Source organism: Harmonia axyridis, chromosome 2 (genome assembly GCF_914767665.1).
Source record: "Harmonia axyridis chromosome 2, icHarAxyr1.1, whole genome shotgun sequence".
NCBI lineage: Eukaryota > Metazoa > Arthropoda > Insecta > Coleoptera > Coccinellidae > Harmonia > Harmonia axyridis.
In genome coordinates, this window is record NC_059502.1 from 27,252,346 (window position 1) to 27,280,057 (window position 27,712).

Genomic DNA, 27,712 nt, shown 5'->3' on the forward strand with positions numbered 1-27,712 from the left:
GAACTGCTTGATAATGCTTCTATGCATGCAACTTTTTCTCCATTTGACCGACCTTCTAACTCTTATGGTTTGAAAGTTACCAATACAATCCCATTGAAAAAGTGGCCACCCTGTATTTTATCACATAATATAGCAAACTTTCGAAGAAAACTGATCGACTAAAAGTATTTCAAATTAATCAATGCGGTTAGAATCTTTTTCGTCTGAACCTAGATATATTTAATTCAATAAATCCTAAAGAATTACATCGTCTGAATAGGTTATGGGCCCTCTATTTGCACACCTGTTTCGACTCCCATAGAAACAGATTCGGAGATCCTCAAATCAGGGTAAGTTACTAATGGTACAAATTTTTCCTACAGACAAGCAGAAGGTGCATTGATGTACCCAAGCGCGGTCCCAGGGGAGGGGGGGTCATGAATTGAAACCCATAACAGCGACCCTCCAAAAAAAAAACCCAACTACTGTTCATGTAGTGAAACGTGAAACTGAAAAGAGTTTTCAGATATATATATTTCTGGAAACTTTAATTTTTGAATTACATATAAACCAGGTCTAACTAATATAAATAATTGGAATGCTATAGTGATGCTGACTTTGGTGGATGCACAAAAACTGGCAGATCCACTTCAGGAGTTGTGATTAATTTTGCTGGTGGAATAATATCCTTGTCTAGTCATAGACAGAGTATTGTTGCTACTCTAACTAGTGAATCGGAACTTGTTGCTGCGAATGAAGCCACAAAAGAGTGATATGGTTGATATGCTTTTTGAAGAGAAAATTTACAGTTGAGGAAAAAATCTTGGCTTGATGAAGAGTCTCCGGGGTCTGCACCAGGAAAATCAACCATCATTGATTGGTATGCTGTATTTAAACGTAGTGAAATGAGCACCGAAGAAGGCGAACGCATATACGCCCAAAAGAGGCTGTCAATAAAAAAAGTTCACAAATTAATTTTGAAGAATCTTAAGGTTGATCGAGAAATTAGACATTATGAAGATATCATCTGAACGTTTACATCATATCATTCACGAATATTTGTTTATGAGAAAGCTGTGTGCAAAATGGGTGCCGCGCGAGCTCAAAATCGATAAAAACCAACAATGTGTTAATGATTCTGAGCAGTCTTTGAAGCTGTTTAAGTGCAATAAACTTAAATTTTTGTATCGATATGTTACAATGGATGAAACATGACTCCATCATTTCACTCCGGAGTTCAATCGACAATCAGCTGAGTAGACTGTACACGATGAACAGCATCCAAAGCGAGGAAAACACAACAGTCAGCTGGCAAGGTTATGGCATCAGTATTCTGGGATGCGCAAGGTATTATATATTCATTTATTACCCCCAAAAGGACAGATCATCAACAGCGATTATTATATAGCGTTATAAGATCGTTTGAAGGATGAAATCGTTTAAAAACGGCCCCATTTGAAAAAAAAAAGATGCTATTTCATCAAGACAATGCACCGTGTCACAAATCAATGGAAACAATGGCAAAATTGCATGAATTGGGCTTCGATTTGCTTCTGCATCCACCGTATTCGTCAGATCTGGCCCCCAGCGACTTTTTCCTTTTCTCAGACCTCAAAAGAGTGCTCTCTGGAAAGAAATTCAGCGCCAATGGAGAAGTAATCGCTGAAACTGAGGTCTATTTTGAAGCGAACGACAAATTGTACTACAAAAATGGTATAGAAAAGTTGGAAGATCGTTATAATCGCTGTATCGCCCTCGAAGGCAACTATGTTGAATAATAAAATCGAATTTTGCCAAAAAAAAATGTGTTTTACTATGTTAGACCGGGGACTTTTCAATTGGCCTGTTAGTTTATCAAATATAGCAATATTTGGAAGAAAACTGATCAAAAAAAAAATCTGTCAAATTAATTAATGTGATTAAAATCTTTTCTGTCAGAACCTAGCTATTTCTAATTCACTAAATCCTACAGAATTACATCGTCTCAATAGGTTAAGGGCCCAATATCTAATTGCTGACCTGTATCGACTCGAATAGAAACTGATTCGGAGATCCTCAAATGAGGGTAAGTTACTAAAGGTACACATTTTCTCTACAGACAAGCAGTATATATTATAATATGTAGTTATTTATAATACAAGTGCAGAAGGCATTGATATTCTTCCACGAGTTCAAAATTCAAAAACGAGCCACGAAGTGGCGAGTTTTGGAATGAACGAGTGGTAGAATGAGCCTTCGGTACGAGTATTATACATTATTTTCTCTAATTCATTGCATTTTCATTGAAATTAATGAAATATTTCCATAAATATATTTTAGTGATTTTTTCATTGGAAAATGTTGGTTGGCAGAACTGATTTCTTCAAGGCAAATTGATGAATTGACAGATAAAGCCGTGGCGGAAAGTTCGGAGTACCAACATAGAATAATAAAATATAACCATGAAAACTGTGCGTTTCTGATATATTCTCGCACGATTTTGTTCTACAAGATGTGGAAGAATGAACGGAATAACCACAGAATTAGAGAAATAACTATTCTAACTTTAACACACTGTATCTCGAAAACAAATGAGAATCGTATAAGAACATATAGGTTTTTTTGAATTATTTGTACCAGGTCTAGCTGAAGAATTTAAATACATAATATAGTGATGCAGACTTCGGTAACTCCACATGTGGAGTAAGAAATTATTGTCCGTATATTTTGTTAATCCTTTGGACATTTTTCCAATGCAAAAATTTGGAATATTTCAATTATATTACTATGGAATAGAATAGTTCAGAACAGCGCTTGTAAAGATAAAGAATAAATATTATTGAGAATGAAATATACATCTGCGAAGCAACATTTCTAAATAAAAAAGTAAAAAATGTTCTTTACTTTCCAAAAAGACTAGTTTCAATCTGTACAGCACTCTGTTCTTCTTCTTGGAGTGCCATATCCATCTAAATGAATGTTGGCAACAATTACGGCGAAATGTTCCTGGTTCTGTGTGGCTCTAAATAGTGCATGGGAGTCCAGAGTAGTCCAGTCCCTAATTTTCTTGAGCCATGAATATTTCTTTTCCTACAACTGCTATGAAAAGTAGCGTATTCTTCACAGCTTACTCAATTTCAAAACTATGTATTGCTCATACTGTGGGAAATATTATTCCCCACGGCACTTTGCCCACACCTCGCTTGGTAGACCAATGAAATTGCGCTTTTGAGTCGTTTCTATGGAAACACAATGAATTAGCACATACTGTCAACGAAGGAAATTTTGATTGGAATCAAGTCCATTACTTGAATTATTCAAATTTGTGTAGTTGTAGGAAAAGTATAGTGTGCAACATGTGGAGAAAGTCCTTTTCTCGCTCGTGTGTTTGCGGTACCCGCCTCTCAGGCTAGTGCCACAAACTTCCACACTCGCGAGAAAAGTTGGACTTTCCCCACTTGTTGCACAATATACTATTCTACCTATATCCCGCTTTCCCTCAATTTTCCCCACCATAATTAATTTCAGGAATTGATACTTTTTGTTGCGAAGTATTTGGCCAAGATATGCAGCATTTCTCCGTTTTAGCATGGTCAGAAGTTCTCTGTCTATCCATCTTTATCAAGACCTCAACATTGGTGACATGAGCGGTCCAGGTTATCTTTAGTATTCTCCTGAAAACCCACATCTCAAAGGCTTCCAGTTTGTTGAGTATATTGACTTTGAGAGTCCATGTTTTGGCTCCATATATGTAGTTATAGTAACACTGAAAAAACATAGCCTTTAACAAAGCGGTGTCTTAATTTTAGATTAAGGTTTGGGTTTGTCAACAGTTTTCTCATGTTGATAAATGTTTTCCTAGCTTGTTCTATTCGGCAATATTCAGGACCTAGTAACAGATATACATGACCAAGTTCCTCTCCAACAGTAATTACAAGAATGCATCAGATAATAGTAATAAAAAGCCTCGTGAACGTTAGCTACACTCGGCTGGGGGGAGAGCGGTGGCAGCCTCCCACGCACGAAGAAAACCAAAAATTTAATAATTTCCTCCCAACTAAAAATTTGTAAAATTGTAGCTGATCTCGACGTGAAAAAAAATCAGCTGGCTATAGCATAGTTTATTATACGTCAGCTGGTGCCTCAAACATGAAAGAAACAAATGTATTTTTTCAATGATTTCCTCTCCAACACAAATTTACCGGATGAAATCTTATATGCAACTATGGATCAATATATAGGTCAGCTGGCTGCATCTTGGTGGACAAACCGTCAGCTGATACTTTAAAAGTTATTACCTACCTACCTAGAAGTTGAGCGGGTGCATCTATTGCCCATTTAAATGCATCAGCTGGCCAGATTTCTCTCGATTTACTGCTAGCTGATTTTTTATTTATCACAGCAGTATATTAACAATCAGCTGAAAATTTTTCATGTGGGAGAAAATGTTGTATCACACTCCAATTGGGTGTTCAGATTGACTAAATATTTCGTATCAAGATTTGTGAAATGAATGAGTACATAAATGAATAATTTGGGATATATTTGATTAATTAATTAACTTTGTTCAATTCAACTGGTTTCTCGATGAACAATATACATATATGAAAAAATGATTTAAACTTACAATGAAAATAACTATGTTATTTATTCACTTTGATTAGAGTCACTTTTCTGAAAAAGCCCGTGTTAAAATCGCACCCTATGAACGCGTGAAGCCGGAAGTGCTGCGTTCGTATCCTAAAGTTTCATATTATTGACTGACATTAAGAAATCTTTGAGTTTTTTTCAACACTAACTTCCATGCAAACTTGGACATTTTCAGATACATTAACCATGTCAGCTAACATAATTACACACGTCCTTTTTTTTTTTCATTTCTGATTTTTAACGGAGTCTCATTAAAGTATAAATTTCAATTTTTTTTTCTTTGGGATAACGTAATTAATACATTCAGGGGTGTCTGGCAGGAGGTAGCTACTGTCATGAGTCACTGGCAATGGGTGACGATATTGCTCAAGTTATATCGGAGAAAAAATTAAGAAATTGAGCTTTCAGCTTTTTTAAAATGACAAAGGCGGTTGTGGGCTCTTGCTCTATGAGTATTTTCAAATGAGATGTCCCAGTAGCTTGTGAAAAAATAATTCAATAATCACACTCTATTTAACAAAATAATCTATTCAGACATCAAATAAATGCATTTTCTTTCCCATTTAGTACTTTTATAGATTTGTGTATAGAACTCAACAATCATCTAAATTCATCAAGTGTTATCCATATCGTCTGTAGATTCTCCTTCCAATGTGAGTCTCTGCTCCTCCTTTTTTTTAGTGCCGGTCTTCTTTTTTCTCCTGTGTGTAACGCCGTCCTCTTCGTCCATCATTCTCAGAATTGACGTTTGATCCGAAGTGTCTAAAGGGGCCACGGATATATCTCGGACTGCTCTGAATTTACCACAATTATTCAGATGTTCGTTTTCTAAACGGAAGAAATTCCACATGAATCTCCTGAAATCAGAGGATATGGTTAAAATATTGATTTTTTTTCTATTATCTCTCCGCTTCCCTGAATGGGAAGAATGTATTGAATTTGGTGACATTTTAGACCATTCCCAACAATAACAAAAAAATTTGATGAAATTGAATTTGAATTTTATGAACTTTTTGCTCCTGACTAAATGTTCCAGGCCACTCCTATAATAATAGAAACAGCTATTACAGCTATTATATCTATCCAGCCCACATATTAACTGTAACAGAAAAAGGTGCCAAATATGTTCTCTTCAATAAATTTCCATTGAATTTCAGACAAATCACCAGTCAATATGTATTTAAAAGAGAGATACACAAATTGCTAATGAACCTTGAGCCTTACACAATGCAGGATTTCCTAAATGCTTCTATTTGAATGTAAAATTAAAAAATGCTTGTGTTTTCTAGTTTTGACTGTATTTTCGTTCTGATTGTCTGTATTTGAGATGTAAAGGGTGTTTTCTTTTAGAGCTATATAAATTGCAATAAAACAACGATGGATTATTCGATTGACATGAATTTTATTTATCCGCAAAATAATCTTGTGGCATTACATTTTAAATATGATTTCTGGCATATGGCCGTGGCGGGTGACTCGGATGTTGTCCAATCTGGACTTCCAATTTTCTATGACTTTTTCCAACATTTGTGGCCGTATATCGGCAATAACACGACGAATGTTGTCTTCCAAATGGTCGAGAGTTTGTGGCTTATCCGCATAGACCAATGACCATACATAGCCCCACAGAAAGTTGTCTAGCGGTGTTAAATCAAAAGATCTTGAAGGCCAAAGGTCCAAAACGTGAAATTAGGCGGTCACCAAACGTGTCTTTCAATGAATCGATTGTGACACGAGCTGTGTGACATGTTGCGCCGTCTTGTTGGAACCACAGCTCCTGGACATCATGGTTGTTCAATTCAGGAATGAAAAAGTTAGTAATCATGGCTCTATACCGATCACCATTGACTGTAACGTTCTGGCCATCATCGTTTTTGAAGAAGTACGGACCAATGATTCCACCAGCCCATAAAGCGCACCAAACATTCAGTTTTTCTGGATGTAATGGTGTTTCGACATACACTTGAGGATAAGCATCACTCCAAATGCGGCAGTTTTGTTTGTTGACGTAGCCATTCAACCAGAAGTGCGCTTCATCGCTAAACAAAATAAAATGGACGTAGTGCGCGATACGTATTCCGCACAGAACCATTATTTTCGAAATAAAATTGCACTATTTGCAAGCGTTGTTCAGGCGTGAGTCTATTCATGATGAATTGCCAAACCAAACTGATAATAAATCACTTGACAGCTGTTAAATCGGTCGCCATCTTGAACAGTAATACCAACTTAAAGTTATATACCTCGAAAAAAACACCCGTTACATATGGAATTCTCGAAAATAAATATTATTATTATTATTAAATATCATTACTTCTTCATTTTACCCCACCCATTCGTAGAGTACATACTCGTTATTTCGTAACGCATTTACATGATATGAGAAATCAATAAAACATAGGGGAAATTTTGCAGTATTATTTTTCATATTCAATGAGAATTTTTAATGAAATAGATATCCATTACCCACCTGAAAACTTCCAAAGGTGCCAGTAAAGTAACCATAAGGTCGGCATGCACATAGCCCATCTCTGTCAGAGACATCGAGAAGGCCCAAGCGAATCTCAGGATTAAATCCTCAATGATAGCAAAGTAGTAAAACCACTGAAAATCATTTTCATTAGTGTCGTATGAGAGCAAGTGTAAGAAGTTCATTATTATAACAATAGAACAATGCACCCATTCGTGAACAAGAGTTGGCACAGCATGGATGTTTTGTTCTCCTGAATATGCATGCATTAGACAAGAACAAGATTGCATTGTACCATCCAGCTCCTAGAAATTGAGGATAATTGGATTGAGATCATGAGTATAGTGGCGACGCCAGCTTTCAATAATAGGGTAGGCCATGGAGGAGCCAGGATTTTTTGAAGGTGGCCCAAGATTTTCAGGGCCATCTTGTTTACGTTGAATTTATGTTGTATTTTTGTTCATGCGATATTTCAGGGGAGGAGGGAACAAATATTAAAGGGGGAGGGGCTCTCCTTTGGCCCCCTTTAGCTCCACAACTTAATGCATGGATACTTCATCATAACTAGCGTTATAATGAAGCATAAGGATTTCTAAATTTACCTATAGACATCTTTATTTTTATATCGGAATTATACTTTGGATTATGAACTGTGGTCGCTCATCAAAGACGCCAGTGAAAGAAATGTAAAAAATTTTTAAATAATAGGTAAAAAACTAATAAAAACTTTGACATGAAGTCAGTGACACACTGATGACAAATCCCTCCTCAAATTCGAATCTGTTCTTCCAATCGTACGTTCGTCAGTGTGTTACTTTAAATTTAAAGAGAATAAAAAAATACCCAAAATTTTCTTGACCCCTCTACCGACGATGTTGATATTTTGAATCTTAATAAGATATAACAATTTTAAGCTCCGTGCAAAATTTACAGCTGTTCACATAAATAGATACATAGAAAATTCAAGAAAAAATATAATAAAACCGATTACTTCCGTGATTATAGATCTGATGAGATTGGAAAAACACGTGGTCTCTGTGAACGAAATTGGCGCATGACTGTTCGAACGAAAATTGGAAACTTCAAATTAAAATTCAAAGAGAATAACGAAAAACAAACTATGTTTTCATGATCATTGAACCGACAATTTTGAATGTTACTTTGAAATAACGGCTCAACTTGTACGTGTTCAGAAAAAATGAGCTCGTAATAGAACATGGACTTCCTTACGTATGGCTCAGCTAAGATGAAAATGAAATCTAATGTACCTACTATCTCTTAAAAAAGGCATTTTAGTATAATATGTTTTTCATTGTCATTTCCAAGAAAATATGATCCTTCAAATAGCGCCACCTACGAAAGAAAACGCAACACCTGGGAATCCCGAGTTTGAGTAGGTATCCAGAATTATCAGTGGACACACCAATATTTTCATATATCTTAGACTCGCCTCACAATATACGTTGAAACAATCAGATTCAAACTAATAACCTAGTGAAGTGATTATAGCTAGTCAACATACGATACGGTATATCTTTTACGGGTATTTAATACTCACCATCGAAGAATAAACAATTTCTTCCCTGAGAAATCTGTTGTCGCCAGCTTTAGCATCAAACAAACCCCAATCTAGCTTGATATCCCACGTGTAAGCATAACAAGAGCTCACAATCGATGCACCAATCCAAAGATAGAAGAAAGGATTCTCAACCATTTCATTTTCTGAAATGTCAGAAAATTAGGTGACAATGTCTTACTAACTGAAACGTCCCAAATATAAATTTACAAAGTTACCTGTTACATGAAAAAGAGTTTTTTCAATAAGAGGTTTCATTTTGAATAGTCCGCTATCTGTGCAGCTATCACTTTTGAAGCTGTCATTGTTTGACATTTGACGAGTAAAAACTACGCCACTACTAAAAATGGAAAGATACACGCTTCAACAACGCATTGTTATTGCAAATGGTGCAATTTTGCAGTAACGTTTCACAAAACTAAAGCAGTTTTAGGTTATCGTGAAACACCTTTTGGGCCGGCAATACCAAAATTGGTGAAAAATTTTAGCTGTTGGAACAAGTTGAAGTTGAAAAAGAGTTTGTAGATCTTGGCAATTGGGCATTTCACAAACGACATTACAACGTATTTTTCATAAAGACTTAGGTCTCAAGGCTTTTAAAGTTCAGTTAAGACAAGAACTCAATCCAGTCGATCACCAGTTATGTTATGTCTTAGCTAATCTTTGAAATGCATCAAAATGATCTGGATTTTCGTCGAACAATCATTTTCAGTGATGGGTCCCATTTTCACCTTGGGGCTCGGAAAATCCAAGAATGTTTGTTGAAAAGCCTCTTCATCCTCAACGTGTCACTGTTTGGTGCGGTTTTTGGGCTAGTAATGTGATTGGGCCATAGGTAGGTATCTATTCAAAAATGGGGCTGGTCCAACTGTTACGGTGAATAGATTACGCAACCGAACTATGAAGAGTAATTTTTCATATGCGGAATGGAAAGATATTGAAGTGGATGACTTTTATTTTCATCAAGACGTATTGCCACACAAGTGACAAAACAATCGCAATTCTTCAAGAAAAAAACTTGCTTGCTTGAAAAAAATTTAATAAAAATTGATAGATTCTGCTTTTCCAAAGTGGGAGTAACCCCCCATGAAACAACTTTAGTTACGCCAATAATTTGAATAATCTTTGAATATTGGTTTCATACAGAAGTTTGCCCAGATTTGAGTAGAAAAACATAAGGAATTTTGGACAACATACATTAAAAGCATATTATGGTAGGTGCTCCAACTGTCGGCCACTCACTAGGCTACCATAGTCGAGCGTTCGGATAATTTTACAGTCAGGCAGCTCGGGACACGGTCGCACGACTGTAAATCAGAGAATGAACTTGACTGCCCGACTGGAATCTCTTCGACGCTGCTTCCAAACGCTCGAAAAAACGCCTCGTGAGTGGCGGGCATTATTGAATCTACCTACTTGATGAGCAAGGCTTTTCATGGATGTCACCCCGAGGTTTGTGCGAAGATCTATTCAGCCTACTTTCGACCTATTATGGAGTTTTCCGGTCCAGTATGTAACCCCCACCTAATGCGAGATGTCAAAGCACTAGAGAGGGTGCAGAGATGGGCTACTAGGATCCCATATGGTCGGTCTAGTCTAGACCAACCTATGAAGAACGACTCAAACTAATCCACCTATCATCCTTTGCGGAGCGTCGCTTGAGAGGGGATCTAATAATTACATATACCATCTACGTGGTCATGAGTACAAACTCCAACAAAAATGCAGAACAACTACTAGACAGCAGTTTTTGCCAAATCGAGTGTTCAACGTCTGGAACAATCTGCCAGCGGATATTGTTGGGGCCCCTTCTGTGAACTCGTTCAAGTCAAGATACGATGGATGGTGTACTCGGCGGTGACTTTGACTTTGTATATTTACCTTTGTGCTTTTTGAAATACTTTAGTTTAGTTTAGTAATGTACTTCTGTTTAATTCAATTTTTTTTTCATTTATGAGCTTTTATAGGTTCCAAACCTCAGCTCATATTTTATGTAATAAAAAAAAATAATAAATAAATAAAGTTGTCATTGTAGCTGTTGAAGTCTCTGTATTATTTCAACTTGCCTTTAGATTTTGAGAATGTAGCATTTAGGTATGGGAAATATCAAATGAAAAATATTAAGTACTTCTCAAAGATTTCAATATGCAAAAAAATTACAGGGTGGTTCATTTTAAATAACAAAAATCGTTATTATTCCCGAAAAAGGAAAGATCTGAGTACAATGTAAATACCACCGTAACATTGGCCATATCACAAGATCATTGAGCAGCAAAATCTTTAAAAATCTGAGATAATTGAGGCGTTCCATATTCACAACTCACTCTGCTGTATATTCTCATGATATTAATAATATCGATAAATTATCGGCTGATTCGAAATAAAGTAGTTTCAATTGGCTATTTTGACAACGAAATGGAAATAATTGGTTGTCTCAAGTCGCCCTCATGTATAAGGAACCTAGCTTTAAGGTACTCACTGGAAAAAACCGTGTTCAGTGCAGAGAAAATCACAACGAAGAAGGAAGTTGAGTACTTCATTGCATTAGCCAGATGTGGAAAAGCTTCCTTCGTATCCCGGTAACGTCTCAAGCATTGTGCGAACCGAAACCATGCTGGAAGACACGCCATTATGGGCCTGATGATCATGTGGTTCTCAATACACAAATTGTTATCTGCAAGGTATTCATAATTAACTTCATCGCGGAAATGTATTGCGGAAGCTCACCTACACCCTTGTCCCAATCTGGAATGGTTAGGTAGAAGCATATGAAGTACTGCATGTCTACGAATAGACAGACCAGGCTGTTGAGTTGGTCAGCTATCCAGAATTCGGCGAATGTTACATAAACGAAAGGTGTGGTTACTATTCTTCCCTACAATGATGAAAAATTATGAATACAATAATATTTCCGAAGAATTAGAGATTTTATGCACAGTTTTATGCACGAGTGGGGGTAACCCGGCGTCACCAGTTTCAGCTGAAGTATTTATGATCAATCTCTTGAGCCTATTTTGTATCTGATAAATTGTAACATACCGCTTGTCTTGTCTATGTCGATGACAGTTCGACGATTAGAGAAATGAAGCCGAAGTTCCCCAAGGATCATTGCTAGGACCGCTGCTGTTCAATTATACATGACGGACATAGCAATTTGGCGAGTCTTTCTCGAGCCAAGTTACAAGGTGCGCCCTCTCCCAGAGGTGACCCTGTTGCAACGCAACTTAGAATATAGATAGAAGGAACGGAAAGTAAACATTTGTGCTTGATCCCAAATAGAAGAGAGATGGAAGTTTAGTGTCACCAATCAGAATCGATGTAGCCGATTTTGTGTGCGAGCCATAGGAGTGGAGAACCCTATTTGATTGTTGAATGCTTTATCAGGAATCCTTTTTTCATAACTTCACGATAGCTTAATCAATAAAGTGAGAAAAACATTGACCCTCGCATTGACCCTTTTGAAACACAAAAGAATTTTTAGGAATAAATCACATAGTATACTATTTACGAGCATGAATTGATAATTTCTAAATTAATCAAATTATGTAACAGTAATGCTATAGTGTCCCGTCAGACAAGGAATGACGAATGTTGGCATCAAAATAAATGCATCAGTTGCAAGGTGAGCCATCTGTGAGCAGACAGAGTCATTACAGAAAAAATGAATACATCCAAGATAGCCAGCCCCGTTTGCAGATGACACCGCTATTCACTATCACAGTAGAAAGCATTTACTAGACAGTTGCAGATGACCTAGATAAACTGATGGAATACTTCAAGAAATGGAGATTCAAATTGAATATGACGAAAACAGTTGCAATCTACTTCGGAGGAACAACAGTAAAGAAAGAAAAAGTAGGAAACTTCAAAATAGAAAATCAGATCATAGAATGGAAAAAGAAAGCGAAATATCTGGGGGTAATTCTAGCTAAAAGAATTAAATTCAGCAAACAAATGGAAAAAAACAGAAAAAAGCAATTGCACTGGAGACTCTACCTGCAGCACAACCCAAAAAGTAATGAATATAATAAATAGAGTGCTATTACCAAGCATAATATATACAAGATTAACCTGGTATAATACGAAAGACAATAAGAAAGATCAGTTACAAAGAACACTAAATACAATAATCAGAACAGCGGTTGGCACCCCATGGTATATTAGTAACCAACAAATCAGAGAAGAATTGAAAATCGACACTATTGAGGAAATAGTAGACAAACAAATGAAGAAAACAATATCGACGCTAAAAGCGCACGAGAATAGAGAATAAAAAAAGATAATACAAATTCCAACAAGAAAGACAGACAAGAGGAAATACATCTTTCAAAAAATCGATTAGAGGAATATAGTGTCATGCAGAAGGGAGAAAACTCTTCCAATGAACAACAGAAGAAAATTGGAGAAATTGTTGTAGAGGCGTAAGGAATAAAATTCCAGTCCTTATACAAAAAGAAGACCTAAGTTCTTATGACAGTTCCTCTTCATGGAAATTGTGCTACAAATTTTAACAGCTTCCATAGTGAAAATTTAGTCAAGATATTGAAGAAGATTGTAGAGTCTCGTTTGACCCATAAGAGATAACAGTCATATTAAAACTGATTTTTAGACTGAACCTATGGCTTCTTATATTTAAATTTGCTTCATACAACACAGAAAATTTGAGTCACTTGAGTCCTTCATCAGAATAGCTACACGAAAACCCTAGTTGGGAACTACGCGATTCTCTTGAGTTTGACAAGGAGAAATTTTTAAACTGTTTTGTTTTATGTACCAAGTTTTACTACATCTTATACTGTGTCTTCTATGGTGATCCATACCAAACTTTAAGCAATCAGGTTTGGTCTACAAAATAGATTGTGGGGATTCGAACAGGGTGTTTCACGTGTACGGGTCACTGGATTTTGTGCCTTATCCGAGGCCTTATCCTTTGAGAATTATTGAAAAGTGACCCATTGCAATGATAGTATTTTTCACTGGCTATCCAAACATGTTATCGGAAAAACTATCGAACCAAGGCATAGAAAGAGGAAGAACCATTAAAAAAAATGCTCTGCAATTTTGACTCGTTTTCAAAATGAGAAGGTCTAGAGACAATTTCTCAATAATTGTTTCTTCATTTTGACTTTTGACAATTGTGGTTGAAAAATATTTTCTATAATATTTTCCCATATTTTTTGAATCCGAATCTTCTTATTTTGAAAACCAGTCAAATTTACAAAAATTGTTTTCTTTAAAAATGATTTTTTTCGGCAACCGTCCGGGAAGTACTCACTTCCCGGACGCTTTTTCTCTGAGAAAGTAGCATTTCCCGGCCTAGTCCGGAAAGTACGTACTTCCCGGACTAGGCCGGAAAAGAATCATAGAATCCATAGCAACTGAGATAACGGCTGACAGTTCATATGAAATTAGTTGTCAAAAATTTGCATGTTTTTTTATCCCAATCGCAATAAAATATGGAAAGCAGCAGCGATAGTGTTATTTTACATGGTTGCCGAAAAAATATTGTACGCAACACGCCCGAAAATGGTTTTTTTGGACTCACAGACTTCCAGGACTCGCTTACGCTCGTCCTGGAATTTTGTCTATTCGTCCAAAAAAACCCTATTTTCCGGACTTGTTACGTAAATTACTATTTTCGGCAACCGTCCGGGAAGTGCTCACTTCCCGGACGCTTTTTCTCTGAGAAAGTAGCATTTCCCGGCCTAGTCCGGAAAGTACGTACTTCCCGGACTAGGCCGGAAAAGAATCATAGAATCCATAGCAACCGAGATAACGGCTGACAGTTCATATGAAATAAGTTGTCAAAAATTTGCATGTTTTTTGATCGCAATTGCAATAAAATATGGAAAGCAGCAGCGATAGTGTTATTTTACATGGTTGCCGAAAAAATATTGTACGCAACACGCCCGAAAATGGTTTTTTTAGACTCACAGACTTCCAGGACGAGCGTAAGCGTCTATTCGTCCAAAAAAACCCTATTTTCCGGACTTATTACGTAAATTACTATTCTCAATAACTTTGCATGCCTTGGTTCGATAGTTTGTCTGATAACATATTTGGATAGCCAGCGAAAAATACAATCATTGCGATGGGTCACTTTGCAATATTTCTCAAAGGATAATCCACAAAATCCAGTGACTCGCTTACGTAGAACACCCTGTACATACGACAGATAATAGTATATTATTCAACGAGCAGTAATGTAGGTCATAACTCACGCAGATGATGTTTGCAGCACGAGCCGCAGGCGAGTGCTGTAATTCATCAAGTGAGTTATGACCATTACCGCAAGTTGAATACTATACTTTATCTACGACTATATCACTAAATACTAAGAAAAAATACAGACTTAGAATAAAGACAGAAGGAACGGGAAATAAACATAATGTGCTCGATCCCGTACAAGAGAGATGGAAACTTAGTGCCACCAATCACAATCGAACTAGCTTCGGCTAGCTCGAATCCAGTACTGAGTACAGACATAGAAATTTATTGAAAAACCTTAATGAATGCCTATAAAAATGCATTAAAATATACCAAAAAATATTTCCTGTAAACGATGACTTAATGATCTTACTGCTACACCAATCTTGAAAATTTTTTCAAACTCCTTTATATTTTTTCGAGCAATTAATTATGTATGGTAACATTAGCTGTTTGTCTTTTGGAAATGTATACCTTTATAATATTTCATCTTCACTATCTGAATTAATCGTTTTCAGCAAAACATTCACAATAATTAGATATCAACTTAATTTGAAAACGTCAAAAGTGACATTCCGTCGGACATTCCTCCCCTCAATAACAATAATGGAATGTTCCCTTTCGGTCAGTCGAATAGAAGCAGAGAAGTATAGAAGCACAGATCCATATTTTCCGATTTATAATAGTGAGTTATAGTAGTGAGTTATTATAACTCACGATGTTTGTTAATAGATACTATTAATTGCTCAAAAGCAGTTGAATAATGAGTATATAATTCAATAGGAGTAGATAAAACAATATTTCGAGATTAGTCTGAAACAACATCAAACAGGTTGTAAGAAAAATTCTGACACAATAGCTCTATCGCAGCATGCTAAGTCTGAACAGCACAATTTCGGTATTGAAGATGCAAAGTTTCTTTCTCAGGAAACAAATTGACAAATTGGTTTAACTGGAATTTCAAGCAGATGTTGTTTATCAAGTCTCCTCCTTCCTTGGGGATATCAAACAAACAGTTTTTCCGGTGTTTTAATTGTTGTAATATTCCATTCAGGTACTATAAAGTACAGTGCATCCCATTTTGGGTGAGACAGCCAGGTTTCTCGCTTGTTATTTAAGATAGAGCCTTGCGGTTTTCACGTTCCTCTCCCACTTTTTCGTGAAACTCAAGTTGGTCTAATCAGATTTTGCATAACTGTTTCCGTTCAAGAGATACAGGGTGATTTTCGAAATTGATACTTTTCGGACCCCTCCTTTATCTCCGAAGTTATTAGAAATAATGCTGAGGTAAAAACTACGTCTGAATCAGAATTCTACGTAGAATCCAGTGGCGTACTCAATATTTTTTTTCGGGGTATGGTTTTGAAGATTCAACACAAACATATATTTTTTTAAATGGAACATCATGTATATCATTAATTCGTTGAATTCTTTATTTTTTTCCCTTCAAAATGATGTATGATACTATGTATGTAGGATGTTCAGAAATGTTAAAAAAACACTAAAACATCAAATAATGATGATTTTTTGTTAATGGGCAATGGATTTCCCATATAAAAGAAGAATCAATAATAATAACAATAATTCATAGCGATGACAGCTTGATCAGATTGGATTTTTTCCCTCCAATGCCTACTTGATACAACAATGCTCCCAAATGCATAGTAGCCATAATAACAACAAGGATATCTGTATCATCAATGACCTACTACTTTTAAAAATCGAAAGTAATAATCCTCTTAGTTTGTTATTGAAACATAGAAAATTCATGGCCCATTTACAAAAAATCATCATTATTTGATGTTTTAGTGTTTTTTTAACATTTCTGAACATCCTACCTACATAGTATCATACATCATTTTGAAGGGAAAAAATAACGAATTCAACGAAGTAATGATATATATGGTGTTCCATTGAAAAAAATATAGATTTGTGTTGAATCTTCAAAACCATACCCCGAAAAAAAAATTGAGTACGCCACTGGATTCTACGCAGAATTCTGATTCAGACAAAGTTTTCAGCTCAGCTTTATTTCTAATAACTTCGGAGATAAAGGAGGGGTCCGAAAAGTATCAATTTCCAAAATCACCCTGTATCTCTTGAACGGAACAGTTATGCAAAATCTGATTAGACCAACTTGAGTTTCACGAAAAAGTAGGACAGGAACGTGAAAACCGCAAGGCTCTATCTTAAATAACAAGCGAGAAACCTGGCTGTCTCATCCAAAATGGGATGCACTGTACTTCTAGTAATTTAGTGAGTTATACATAGAGACTGCCTACTTACCAACACTTTCAATGCCCAAAATCTAGCTTCATGTCTCATCATCCTCAGAGGATTCAACAAGAAGCCCACCATCAATAATATCAAAATCAATGGATTCACATAGGCTGGAATACCAAGTTCCCTGCTGTATAAAAATGATAATACTGATATGGACCAGATGACCCCGAATATTGCAGCCATCTCGATTATGTGTTGCTCGGAAAGATGGTTTCTTGGATCCATCTCGAATATCAAGACGTGGTTCACTCCTGAGGACCGCCATCCATAAATGTTTATTCCCCAAAGGAACAAGAATTCGATAACCAGAAAGGGCCCCCTGTATAGTCGGAAGGCAATTCTCCAGTCGTCTCTTTCTTTGTGGAACATCCCTGAAAAATTTTGGATCAGAACAATCGAAACAAATTAGGTACATTTATGTAGGTAAGTAACTAAGTAAGTTACCTACTGTTTCTTTATTCCTTTTATATTTTGAGTAAAAAGATTTACTAATGAGATTAGATACTTTTCGAAAGAAGCTGCAACTCAAAAAAAGCACTGACGTATTCAGGAATTTTTTCACGAAATTCCGCATGAACTTTCAAACGTTATTTTAGAAACAAGAATTTGATTTCTGCTTGATAGTATTTATAATTGTGGGGATATTGAGAAAATAAAATTTCATACGTTATCATTAGGTGGATTTAACTCATCAATGTAGGGCCGAGCCTAGACCAAGATGCGCCCCTGGACAAATGTAAGGGTAAAAACCGGAGGGAAACCCACTGTTTGAAAATGACTCATAATTTTGAAAATATTAATTTATATGAATAATTTTCATGACTGTTGCTGGTCTTATCATTTATGAAGAAATACTGTGGTTTTTTTGTTTACGAAAACGAAAAAAAATCATATTGTTCGAGTACAGGGTGATCTGATCTATTCGACTTCAGAAATATTGAAGGAATGCATTCGTACAAGGTAAAAAACTGCAATTTTCATTATTAATTAATTCTTTGTGGTTACTTAAACGAAAATTAATGTTATAAAGTACAGGGTGATCCAATATTCACGAAATAGAAAAAGACTGAAATTTTCCTGGTCCAGATCTGATTTATTACATTTCAGAAATATTGAAGAAAGGCGATAATTGAAGGTAAAAAAAACTTGGAATTATTATGTGGATTAATTGAAAAGTTATTGAACTAAAAAAATTTCACTCATGAGGGAATGTTAATTGATCACCCTGACGGTGACAAACAGATATCTAGAATTTTTATTATGAATTTATTATTTGTGGTTACAAAAACGAAAAATCTTTGTAATGTTCACGTACAGTGTGATTCAATATTCACGAAAATAGCAAAATTATGAAATTTTACTTGTCTGAATATGATTTATTCGATTTCAGAAATTTTGAAGTATTGCGCTAGTAAAGGGTGACCAAACTTCAAAATTTGAATTTATTCGGTCGATGAGTTAAAGAGTTATTGAACTGTGAAATTTCACTAATAATATGAACATCACCCTGTATATTCCAAACGTAGTCAGTCAACAAGCGATTAAAACCTCTTTATACGGGTCCTCCATGATAAGTCTCATTCATGGTATCCGTTTGTCGCATTTTTCCCAGGACACCCTGTATATTTGTTCTTTGAAGGGTGCAATTGGTGCATGAATAAACGAGCGACCAAAATCTCCTAAATTTACCTCAGTGCTTTTCTCATTTTTTCATTATTAATTATTGCATTCTAATTTCATCGATGTATTATGAGAATTTATGATATTCCATAACTCTTCTAATCATTATAAAAAAATTCAGTTCAATAATGTCGATTTACCGGATAAAATCACTGCTATAACCAAAATCATGAATGATCCAGAAAAGAGTCCTACTTTGAATGTTATCCAAGGGCTCTGTTGTTCCCCCAATGGTGGAACCCTCAGTCTCTTCATTGCCCTCTGCCTGTCTCCACCTTCCAGATCTTGAGTCACTGTACTCTCCGTTTCCCTGATGAGCCTGTCTATGTCTTTGTTCGTATAGAAATGAGAACTCTCCACATGTTTCACCCGCCATTTTGCACCTACATCGACGCTGAAGAGCTGCAAATGAAGATAGGGAAATCAGTTATGGATCTAAAAGGGAGCCACGAGGGATATACACCCCTTTTCTCTGATGAGTCGATATTTATTCAACAAGCAAAAAAAATCAATATACAATCAGGGCCGGCGCTAGTAATTTTGACGCCACTGCTGAAAAAGCATCAAACAAGCTGAAAACATTTGACATTTAACAGTAACTAGTTTCAGATGCAAAATCGTAGGAATTTTCTATGAGTTGAATCATCAGCTTCCGAATAATTCAAAGCGAGGTAGTATTGTTTTTCGTTTTTGTGAAATATGTTATGATTTAATCCCTCTTTCAATGAGGGTTATAGGGAATTCTGTTTATAATGGTTGGGCTGCCATATGTTATTTATTATACAGGCGCTTAGTAAAGGTGGTTTGGAGATTTTTATCGCAGGGAATGTTGACAAGCACAGCGGCGCGGGACAACCTAATGCTGTTATTAAGAATCAAGGATGAAATATGGATAGTTACCAACAAACTGGGCCGAATTGCCGCCCCTCAAAAAGTGACGCCTCAAACGCTCGCTTCACTGTTTCACCCCTAACGCCGGCCCTTTATGCAGTCTACACAACCTCAAAAAAATTCACATTTAGAGAAATTCAGTAGTAGTAGTACCGAATTAAAATGAAATCAAAACAATGATGTCGAAATATCCAACTGATGTCTATAATCATCCAAGATGCTACATTCTATTCATAATTATCCTAGACGGCAAGCATTTACACAAAGTTGGCGTCAAATCCTCTTTTTAAAGTTATTTACGTATTAAGCTCAATGGCATTCGTTTTAATGAATTTCACCGACTTGATTTTGGAGCGGCTCCTCGGGTATTTGAGATCGATGAATTTTAGTTGTCCAGTTAGAATGTTGATGTTGTAGAAGAGTGCAAAGCAGCCTTCTATACAAGGATATAGAAATAGTACTGCTTTTCGAGTGCTTCGCACTCTTCTACAACATCGACATTCTAACTTCTAACTATTTTAACTAGCTCTTCATCAGTATTCGTATCATCGCTGAGTTTTTGCTATGGTAGTGATGGATCATTGAAAAAGAGAATATAATATGAAATTCCGAAAAACTAGGCAATTCAACTTTTATATCACTTTCAATCGAAAGCATTCCTAACAATTGCAGTCTGTTTCCCTTTACAACTGTTCTATATTCATTTTTTATTATAGATAACTTGGAATATTTACGCTCTGCTTCGCAAAGCGTTATTGGCAGGGCCGTCGCTAGGGGGTAGGCAGGGTAGGCGGTCGCCTAGGGCGCCAAATTTCAAGGGCGGCATTTCAAGCTTGATCAACAAAAATCACATGTGTAGAAATGGAAAGTACCGAATGAGATTTGATTCGGTCAGCAACAACAGGAAAAATACCGACAAATAATAATCAAAACCATCAAAGGTGCCGCATTATAATCATAAATAACCAGATGTTGCGTTATCCCCTCATAGTGTTGTTTACAAGTTGATGCTAAAAACCCACGCATTCATCACTTTGTCGGCGTTCGATTTGCTAATAAACATTCCCGAATTTATTGCCATTTGGGGCGGCTTCTGGATTATTTTTGTTTTCAATTTTTCAATAATCAGAATGTTGATTGCACAGAATGGAAAGCAAAATATAGGAAAAACGATTTCATTTCACCATTCAAAGCTTATTCTTCTTAAGAAATATAAGGAGTTTTATTATTTTGTAAAGCTTTCCATTGTATTTTGATATTTTTCATTTTTTATATCAAATTAACTAGTGCTGGGCGTAGACGCATTCGAATTCAAAAGGATGGTTCATCCGATTGTTTTGCTCGATAACCTTGAAGAAAAGGAAACAAAATGTTAAAGCTTTTTATGAAGTCGAAACTGAGCAGAAGAACCTGAACCGCAGGGTTTCTAGAGGGGCGGCAAATAACGGAGGGCGGCATTATCAACTTTTTTCAAGAAAACTAAAATACTGAAGAAATGAATTAAATAATTTTTTTTTTTTAATTTCAACGAATATCACAAACGATTTTTTTCGTCAAATTCACTAATCTTAAAAGTTTTTCTATCAAGAATGTCTGCAACATACATTCGAATCAAAAATAATGGTTCATTTAATCATATAGAAGAAAAAAATGAATATTCGAGTGTTTTATGAAGTCGAAACTCAGCAGAAGAATCTGAAACCTGAATTCAATTCATATATTTCATCATTTTTTGATAATAATTCAGTTTTAGCATTCTGTAAAACTTGTCTGTTAGGGCGACAAATTTTGTCTCTGCCTAGGGCGGCAGTTTGGCTAGCGACGGCCCTGGTTATTGGCAATGTGAAAAATATTTTATTTATAATGAATTTCCGCCAAGTAAGGACCGAATCCATTAAATATTTTTAAAGCTATATGCAGGGTGATTCACAACGATGGCTTATTAGATATGAAAAACTAATCATAATTTTGTTATTGTTGAAAATGTAAATGTTGGGGTTTGGACAATGATGTTTATCCCTAAAATATTTTCAGATCTGCACAACTTCCGGTAACCGCCTACTATCTACTTCCTTGTTAGATAGTTATTTGGGCTGTTTCCATCATCATGGAAATCATGGAAACAGCCCAAATAACTATCTAACATATAGTCCATCATCAATATCAAGACAACAATTATCTACTTCTTTATTTCGAATGGCACAGCCAGTATATTATCATTAGATAGCTCATTTAATGACTTTTTCAGTAAAGTGCCATGACTCGGGTAAAAACTCAACGGATCATAAGTTGAAGGGATTCTTATGAAAAAATGGTGACGACGAGGACATTTTTTCGAATATTTTTACAGAAAATGTTTTTTCCCAAAAAAAAACCGTTTTTTATTTTCGATTCGACAAAAACGTATGTTTGAATTTCACTATTTCTTTTTATTTGTTCGAAAACCCCTGTGGACCTCGAGGCCCTACGCTTCAGCGTACTAAGCATACCAGTTGATCCGCCACTGTAGGTACCCAGATATGGGGTTTTGCCAAATGTGAGTTTCTGCTAATTGTTTCAAATGAAAAAAAATTGTTTCAGGCAATTTCATTCCCATGATTTTATTACTTTGGTTATAAATTTCCATTAACCCCATGAAGGCGCCTACCTCCGTCTGGAAAACCTCCTTAGTCTGTCAGTGTTCAAAATTCTTTCGGAAATCTCACAGATTGTCTTTTTCTTACCTTATCATGTTTTTTCAAGATTTTTCTAAAACCTGTGAAATTCAAATTTTGATAATTTTGAAGCAAAATCAGACTGAGATAAAACTCGCTGAATGCAAGTTTCAATTCTTGGATCTTCCTAGCAGGAACATTTTTCTTCCGAAGTATATTTTTTCTGATAGAAGTTTTTCCTTGTTTGAAATCTTCAACTCCCTGTGCTTCGCTGAGTTCACTCTGCAAACTTGCAAATTTTCTGGTGGCTTCTGCCAATTTTTCTGTAACAATTAAAAGTTTTATAGAATCAATAAGAAGTTTATCATTTTCCTACTAAGTGAACTTATTGGCATATTCCAAAATTTAAACAAATTTAATTTCAGTTTTAGATAGTGTCTAGTTTTAACGACAGCAAAAATTTCGTCTGTAATCTCGACAAATGACATGAGAATATAGGTAAATGTCTATACGTTGGTTGCAATGAAGAGTAATAATTTATCGGTTCAAGAAACAAGTAATGACTACTTTAACAAGTAATGATTAGGATCAATTGTTCTGAATACCATCGAAATTTTAAACAATGGAAGTGAGTAATATATCAATTTATATAATGCGAAAATGATTCTTGATAATAGGTATTCGTTTCACCAATATACTCAAATTAAATTTTGCCAGAATGAAACCCGAATGCATTTCTTCGGCTTCGAATTCATTTTCAAGATTTTTTTTATACAGTGTGCTCCTATATTGGAGGTACAAAGGAAAATTAAATATTCCTTGAATAATTTGAAGGATAAAAGTCCTGTAAACTCAGGCCCGCAAGGAGTTTCTTGTAGTCATTTTTTTGTGATGATTATATCTCGAATCTTCATTTATCTTCGCTTCAGATAGGGTCAATAAGTAGCGAAACTTATGATTATTTTATTCATCCAGAGCAGCATATCACTTGATGAAAATTTCAAATTGAAATATACGGGGTGAGTCGGGAGTAACGGGCCAAACTCCAGGAGCCACAGGGATTCTCTGGAACACTATCCCTTGTTTTCCTCCAGAACTTTTTTTTTGGTGAGCCACTGTTCATTTGATAGAATTTAGGAGCGTTGTATACGTGAAAATAATTCAAAAAACTCTTATGTTCTTATTCGATTCTTATTTGTTTTCGGGATATAGCATAATTAAAACGTTTTAAATAGTTTACCACTTCTTATCACGAATGCTGTAAGTACGGATTGTTTGGTCCATGTTTTTTCTTACATTAGTTGCCAGTGTCAGTGTGTTTGACGCGTTTTTTTCGAGTTTGTACGATTAAAATGCCACACTGTTGACAGTGTTCCAGAGAAAATATCACCCTGTGGATTTGCTATTGAAATTGGAATGTCACATAGTGTGAACTATCAATAATTATATTTATCCCAAATTTCAGTTGAATATCTTGTGAAGTGTAGATACTATAAAAGAAAAACTTAAAAAGAATTCTAACCTTAACACAATGTATCTCGAAAACAAATGAGAATCGTATAACTTATGAGTTCCATTGAATTATTTTCACGTGTACAATAGGCTCCTGGATTTTGGCCCGTTTCTTCCGACTCACCTTGTATATGCCAAATTCAAGTTAAATATCTTATGAAAGAAAGTTACTATGAGAAAAAAGCCAACACACTTTATCTCAAAAGCAAAGCGTTTGAGGCCTCATATTTATGGGACTTTTTTCTTGAAAATGATCCGAGCAATCTGTAATTTTCTTTTGTATGTACCTCCAATTCAGGAACACCCTGGGTAATGACTATAAAAATCCACATGAGAGCTGAGCACAATCTTAAAACAAGAAGTAAATATATAAGGATGGAAAGCCTATTATTTACAAAATGTATCCTAAGTATATGTATATTTAGGTCCATTTATAAATTTTTGTTTTTTATTTTTTTTTCTTACAATATTTCAATTCCATGCTCTAAATTATTAAACTCATATATAATTTGATTAGATTAGGTGGAATTTCATAAGTTATTCAAAATAATGTTTTTGTTCACTCAGTTCTTAGTTTTTTGTCTCGGGAGACTAATTCTATAGATTCTTTATTTTTTATTCTTATAAAATATCGGTAATTCATTCAATTGATATAATTACATGTGATTCAGACTTATTAATAGTATTTTAAATCTTTAGGGAACCTTATTTCGAATTTTGGGCAAGTAATTTTTGTTTTTCAGAAATACAGGCTGTTGAATTTTATTTTTTTTTCATTCATTTTTTTAATTCTGAACGAATTGTAATAATAAGGGTTTAAATTAAGGATATGGAATGTACTCGAGGATTTTCAATATTTTCATTCTTTTCGAGGTTATCGTGTCTTCAGTCACCTCTAACCACTACGCCAATGAGGATAACGGCTATTTAAAGCCATTTCCTGGCTTTCCCCAATTTCCTTCACAAATAAAGGTGCCTACCCCTCTTAAAATCCGCTAGGACGTACCGTGGCTCAGTAATCAACTACGTCACTGGGACATCGTAGGAACCTAAAACGAACATGAAAATATTGGAAATCCTCTGAGAACAAAATTCTCCAAAATTCAAACGCTCATTATCCGAACTCGTTTAGAATTTATAAATATAAATGAAAAAAAATAAGTTCAAAGCCTTTATCTCCGAATGGATTCAAGATAGAAAAAAATTTCACTTGAAAGAAATCATTATTTCAATCAGAACTATCACATCCTAAAGTTATGAAATGGTTTTTTGAATCACCCTCTACAATAATGTAATGAAGTCGGAACAGAATACTCTTAGTTCAAATACCACGGCACACTTTTTCATTTTTTTTTCGATTTATTGAGATAGGTGGTAACATTGAGCGTGGTGTAAGATTTCCGTGGCTAGATGGAAAAATATTTTGTTTGTATTTTCTTGTTAGCCAAATTTGATAACTGATATAATGATTGTTGTTTCATCTGGATTTCCCCAAGAAGAATTCCTTCTTCACGGACTTACCAGAATAAAATGTGTTTATTTTCGTCAATTCTTTATCAGCAAAAGAGAAGAATTGCTCGTCGAATTTCGCAAAATACCTGGATAGTATATCAGGCTCAACTAATTCTGCCGAAGGTGATTGTTCTACGGCAGCGTATAGCATCGATTTCATCTCCTGAAATATAAAAGTTATTTAACCATATTTTCCCCATGAATGAGGTATTCATCTCACCTCGTAATTTATATATTGTTTTCTCCATTCCGGCGTTATATGAGCAGACAAATGCTCTGCGAACTTCATTCTTGCTTCACTCTATTTACAATAGCTTCCAAACATGCTAACCTATTTCTTGCGTCAAATCGACGTCGTCCGTCGTGGCGCGCATAGTCTAATTCGATGCCGACCCAGTGCCGTGTACTAGGTAAGGTAAGAGCGGAATTAGGAAGGTAAGTTTTGAAAAAATTTACGGGATAATACATATCAATCCCGCGGGTCTGCAAAAATGCGGGATTGTTAACAATTGTATACTCTTTGTATTCAACCTATCAAACATGCTCATAAAAAGCTCTTATGCTATTAAAAACATACTATACCTATTACAAAAGTGTTTATTCATGGCAACAGGTGTCAAGTTTTGTCGCGGGTGAACTCGAAAAATCTACCGACAAGTGCTGTCTCACAGTTTTTCCAACTAGAAACCATTTGTTATTCAAAATTGAGCGTAAGTTATAAACAGCTTCCAAGTATGTACCCGTACCCTATTCCTTCTGCATTAAAAAATGGTCATTTCATGTTTTAATAACTGGTTCAGTGTTGTTTGTACTCGTGCTCGTAAAGTCATAGAAGAAGCCTTAGATTCTGGTACCTACGACTAAAGTTCAAATCCCGATACCCTCATACGAACTCGAAAAAAGTATGGTGCTTACAAGTCCAGATAGACCAAGTTTGGCAAACGGTTATTCTCAGAACCAAACAATCGGTCCTTCTCAGGACAACCACCCTGAAGACGGCAAACGAATGCTTGCCGAAACATCGGAAACAATCAACCTCATAGATGATGGAAACAGCCCAAATAACTATCTAACATACCTATTTCAGTTCAATTCAATATCGCTCTTCCTGTCGACTTTTCAAATTTTGGAATTGTACCTATCATTTTTATGCGACGGACAAAATATCCTATCAAGTATCTGAAAAAGTATCTTAAGAAGTATCTTCAGATAATTATTCGAGTTCTTTTTTTGGAGTATTTTCACATACCTATACGAAAAAGTATCTCAACTTGTATCTAGATACTCCCGCAAAATAACTTTGAAAGCTTTGTGACTTAATGTAAAAATATAATTATTGATTTATAAAATATGAAATACTATTCCAATTTCCATTTAGCATACAAAAAACTTATTAAAAAAGATCATTTGTGAAATTCGTTGAAATAAAAAACAAAATTAATGCATTCTTTTAGTAATTCAGATTTCTCGTAGAATGTAGGAAATACGTTCCTCCAATATTTGCCGCCTCTCTAGAGCAGGCCCTGCGGTTTCAGGTTCTTCTCATGACATGAGTTTTGACTTTATAAAACGCTTGAACATCTTGTGTGTGATGCGTTAAACAATAGGATGATACGGATGAAACATTATTTTAAATTCGAATGCGCCCACGTACGTCCAACACTAGTTGATTTGATATAGAAGGGGCCTCTAGAGCGGGCCCTAAATTTGAATAAACTTAGAGAATTATTTGTGTACACTCGGGAACACTGGATAATAATTGTATTATTATTATTGTAAATACGATATATATTATATTTAGTTAAAACAAAGTATAAGGATAACCAACATCACCACGTTGGAAGCTATAGCTACCTGCGTGACGAGGGTAATTGTTCATAAAACAAATTATAAGGATAAGGACAGTCCCTCTCAGAGAAATTCTAACCGTAGACACGTGTTTTGGGCTTTCGGCACTCATCAGTACGGTGAAAAAGTGTTAGGATGAGCAACACTCGGAAGAAACAAAAAACAAACAGAGTCAACAACAGAAGCCAACCGTCCATTTGTAGCTTCAGCAGGAAGACCCAATGGGTTTCCGGGCAACAACCAACATCACCACATAGGAAGCTATAGCTACCTGCGTGACATCCGAGTCCAGGAATAATAACATGTGGAAAGGATGACGAGGGTAATTGTTTCAGAGTGTTGCTCATCCTAACACTTTTTCACCGTACTGATGAGGGCCGAAAGCCCGAAGTACGTGTCTACGGTTAGAATTTCTCTGAGAGGGACTGTCCTTATCCTTATACTTTGTATTATGAACAATTACCCTCGTTA

General features: G+C 35.6%; 1 protein-coding gene across 1 annotated transcript; it reads right to left on the minus strand.

Annotated features, from left to right (window-relative positions):
- Nucleotides 1–5,120: 5,120 nt before the first annotated feature.
- LOC123671923 (xenotropic and polytropic retrovirus receptor 1) lies at nt 5,121–26,100 on the minus strand. Its single transcript, XM_045605818.1, has 10 exons — nt 25,614–26,100; nt 25,403–25,556; nt 22,439–22,692; nt 18,965–19,226; nt 17,148–17,515; nt 11,382–11,529; nt 11,134–11,328; nt 8,637–8,800; nt 7,079–7,212; nt 5,121–5,465 (listed from the first exon to the last, which is right to left on the minus strand). The coding sequence occupies exons 1-10, from the start codon at nt 25,680–25,682 to the stop codon at nt 5,222–5,224; spliced, it is 1,992 nt and encodes a 663-aa protein (XP_045461774.1). The 5' UTR covers nt 25,683–26,100; the 3' UTR covers nt 5,121–5,221.
- Nucleotides 26,101–27,712: the final 1,612 nt, after the last annotated feature.

Coding starts and splice junctions, on each gene's coding strand:
- LOC123671923 (XM_045605818.1), bottom strand. CDS start 25,682: ATGAAGTTCGCAGAGCATTTGTCTGCTCATATAACGCCGGAATGGAGA. Junction 19,227..22,438: donor TCTTGAAAAAACATGATAAG/GTAAGAAAAAGA, acceptor CTTCATTTGCAG/CTCTTCAGCGTCGATGTAGG. Junction 17,516..18,964: donor TATAGCAGTGATTTTATCCG/GTAAATCGACAT, acceptor AAAATTTTTCAG/GGATGTTCCACAAAGAAAGA.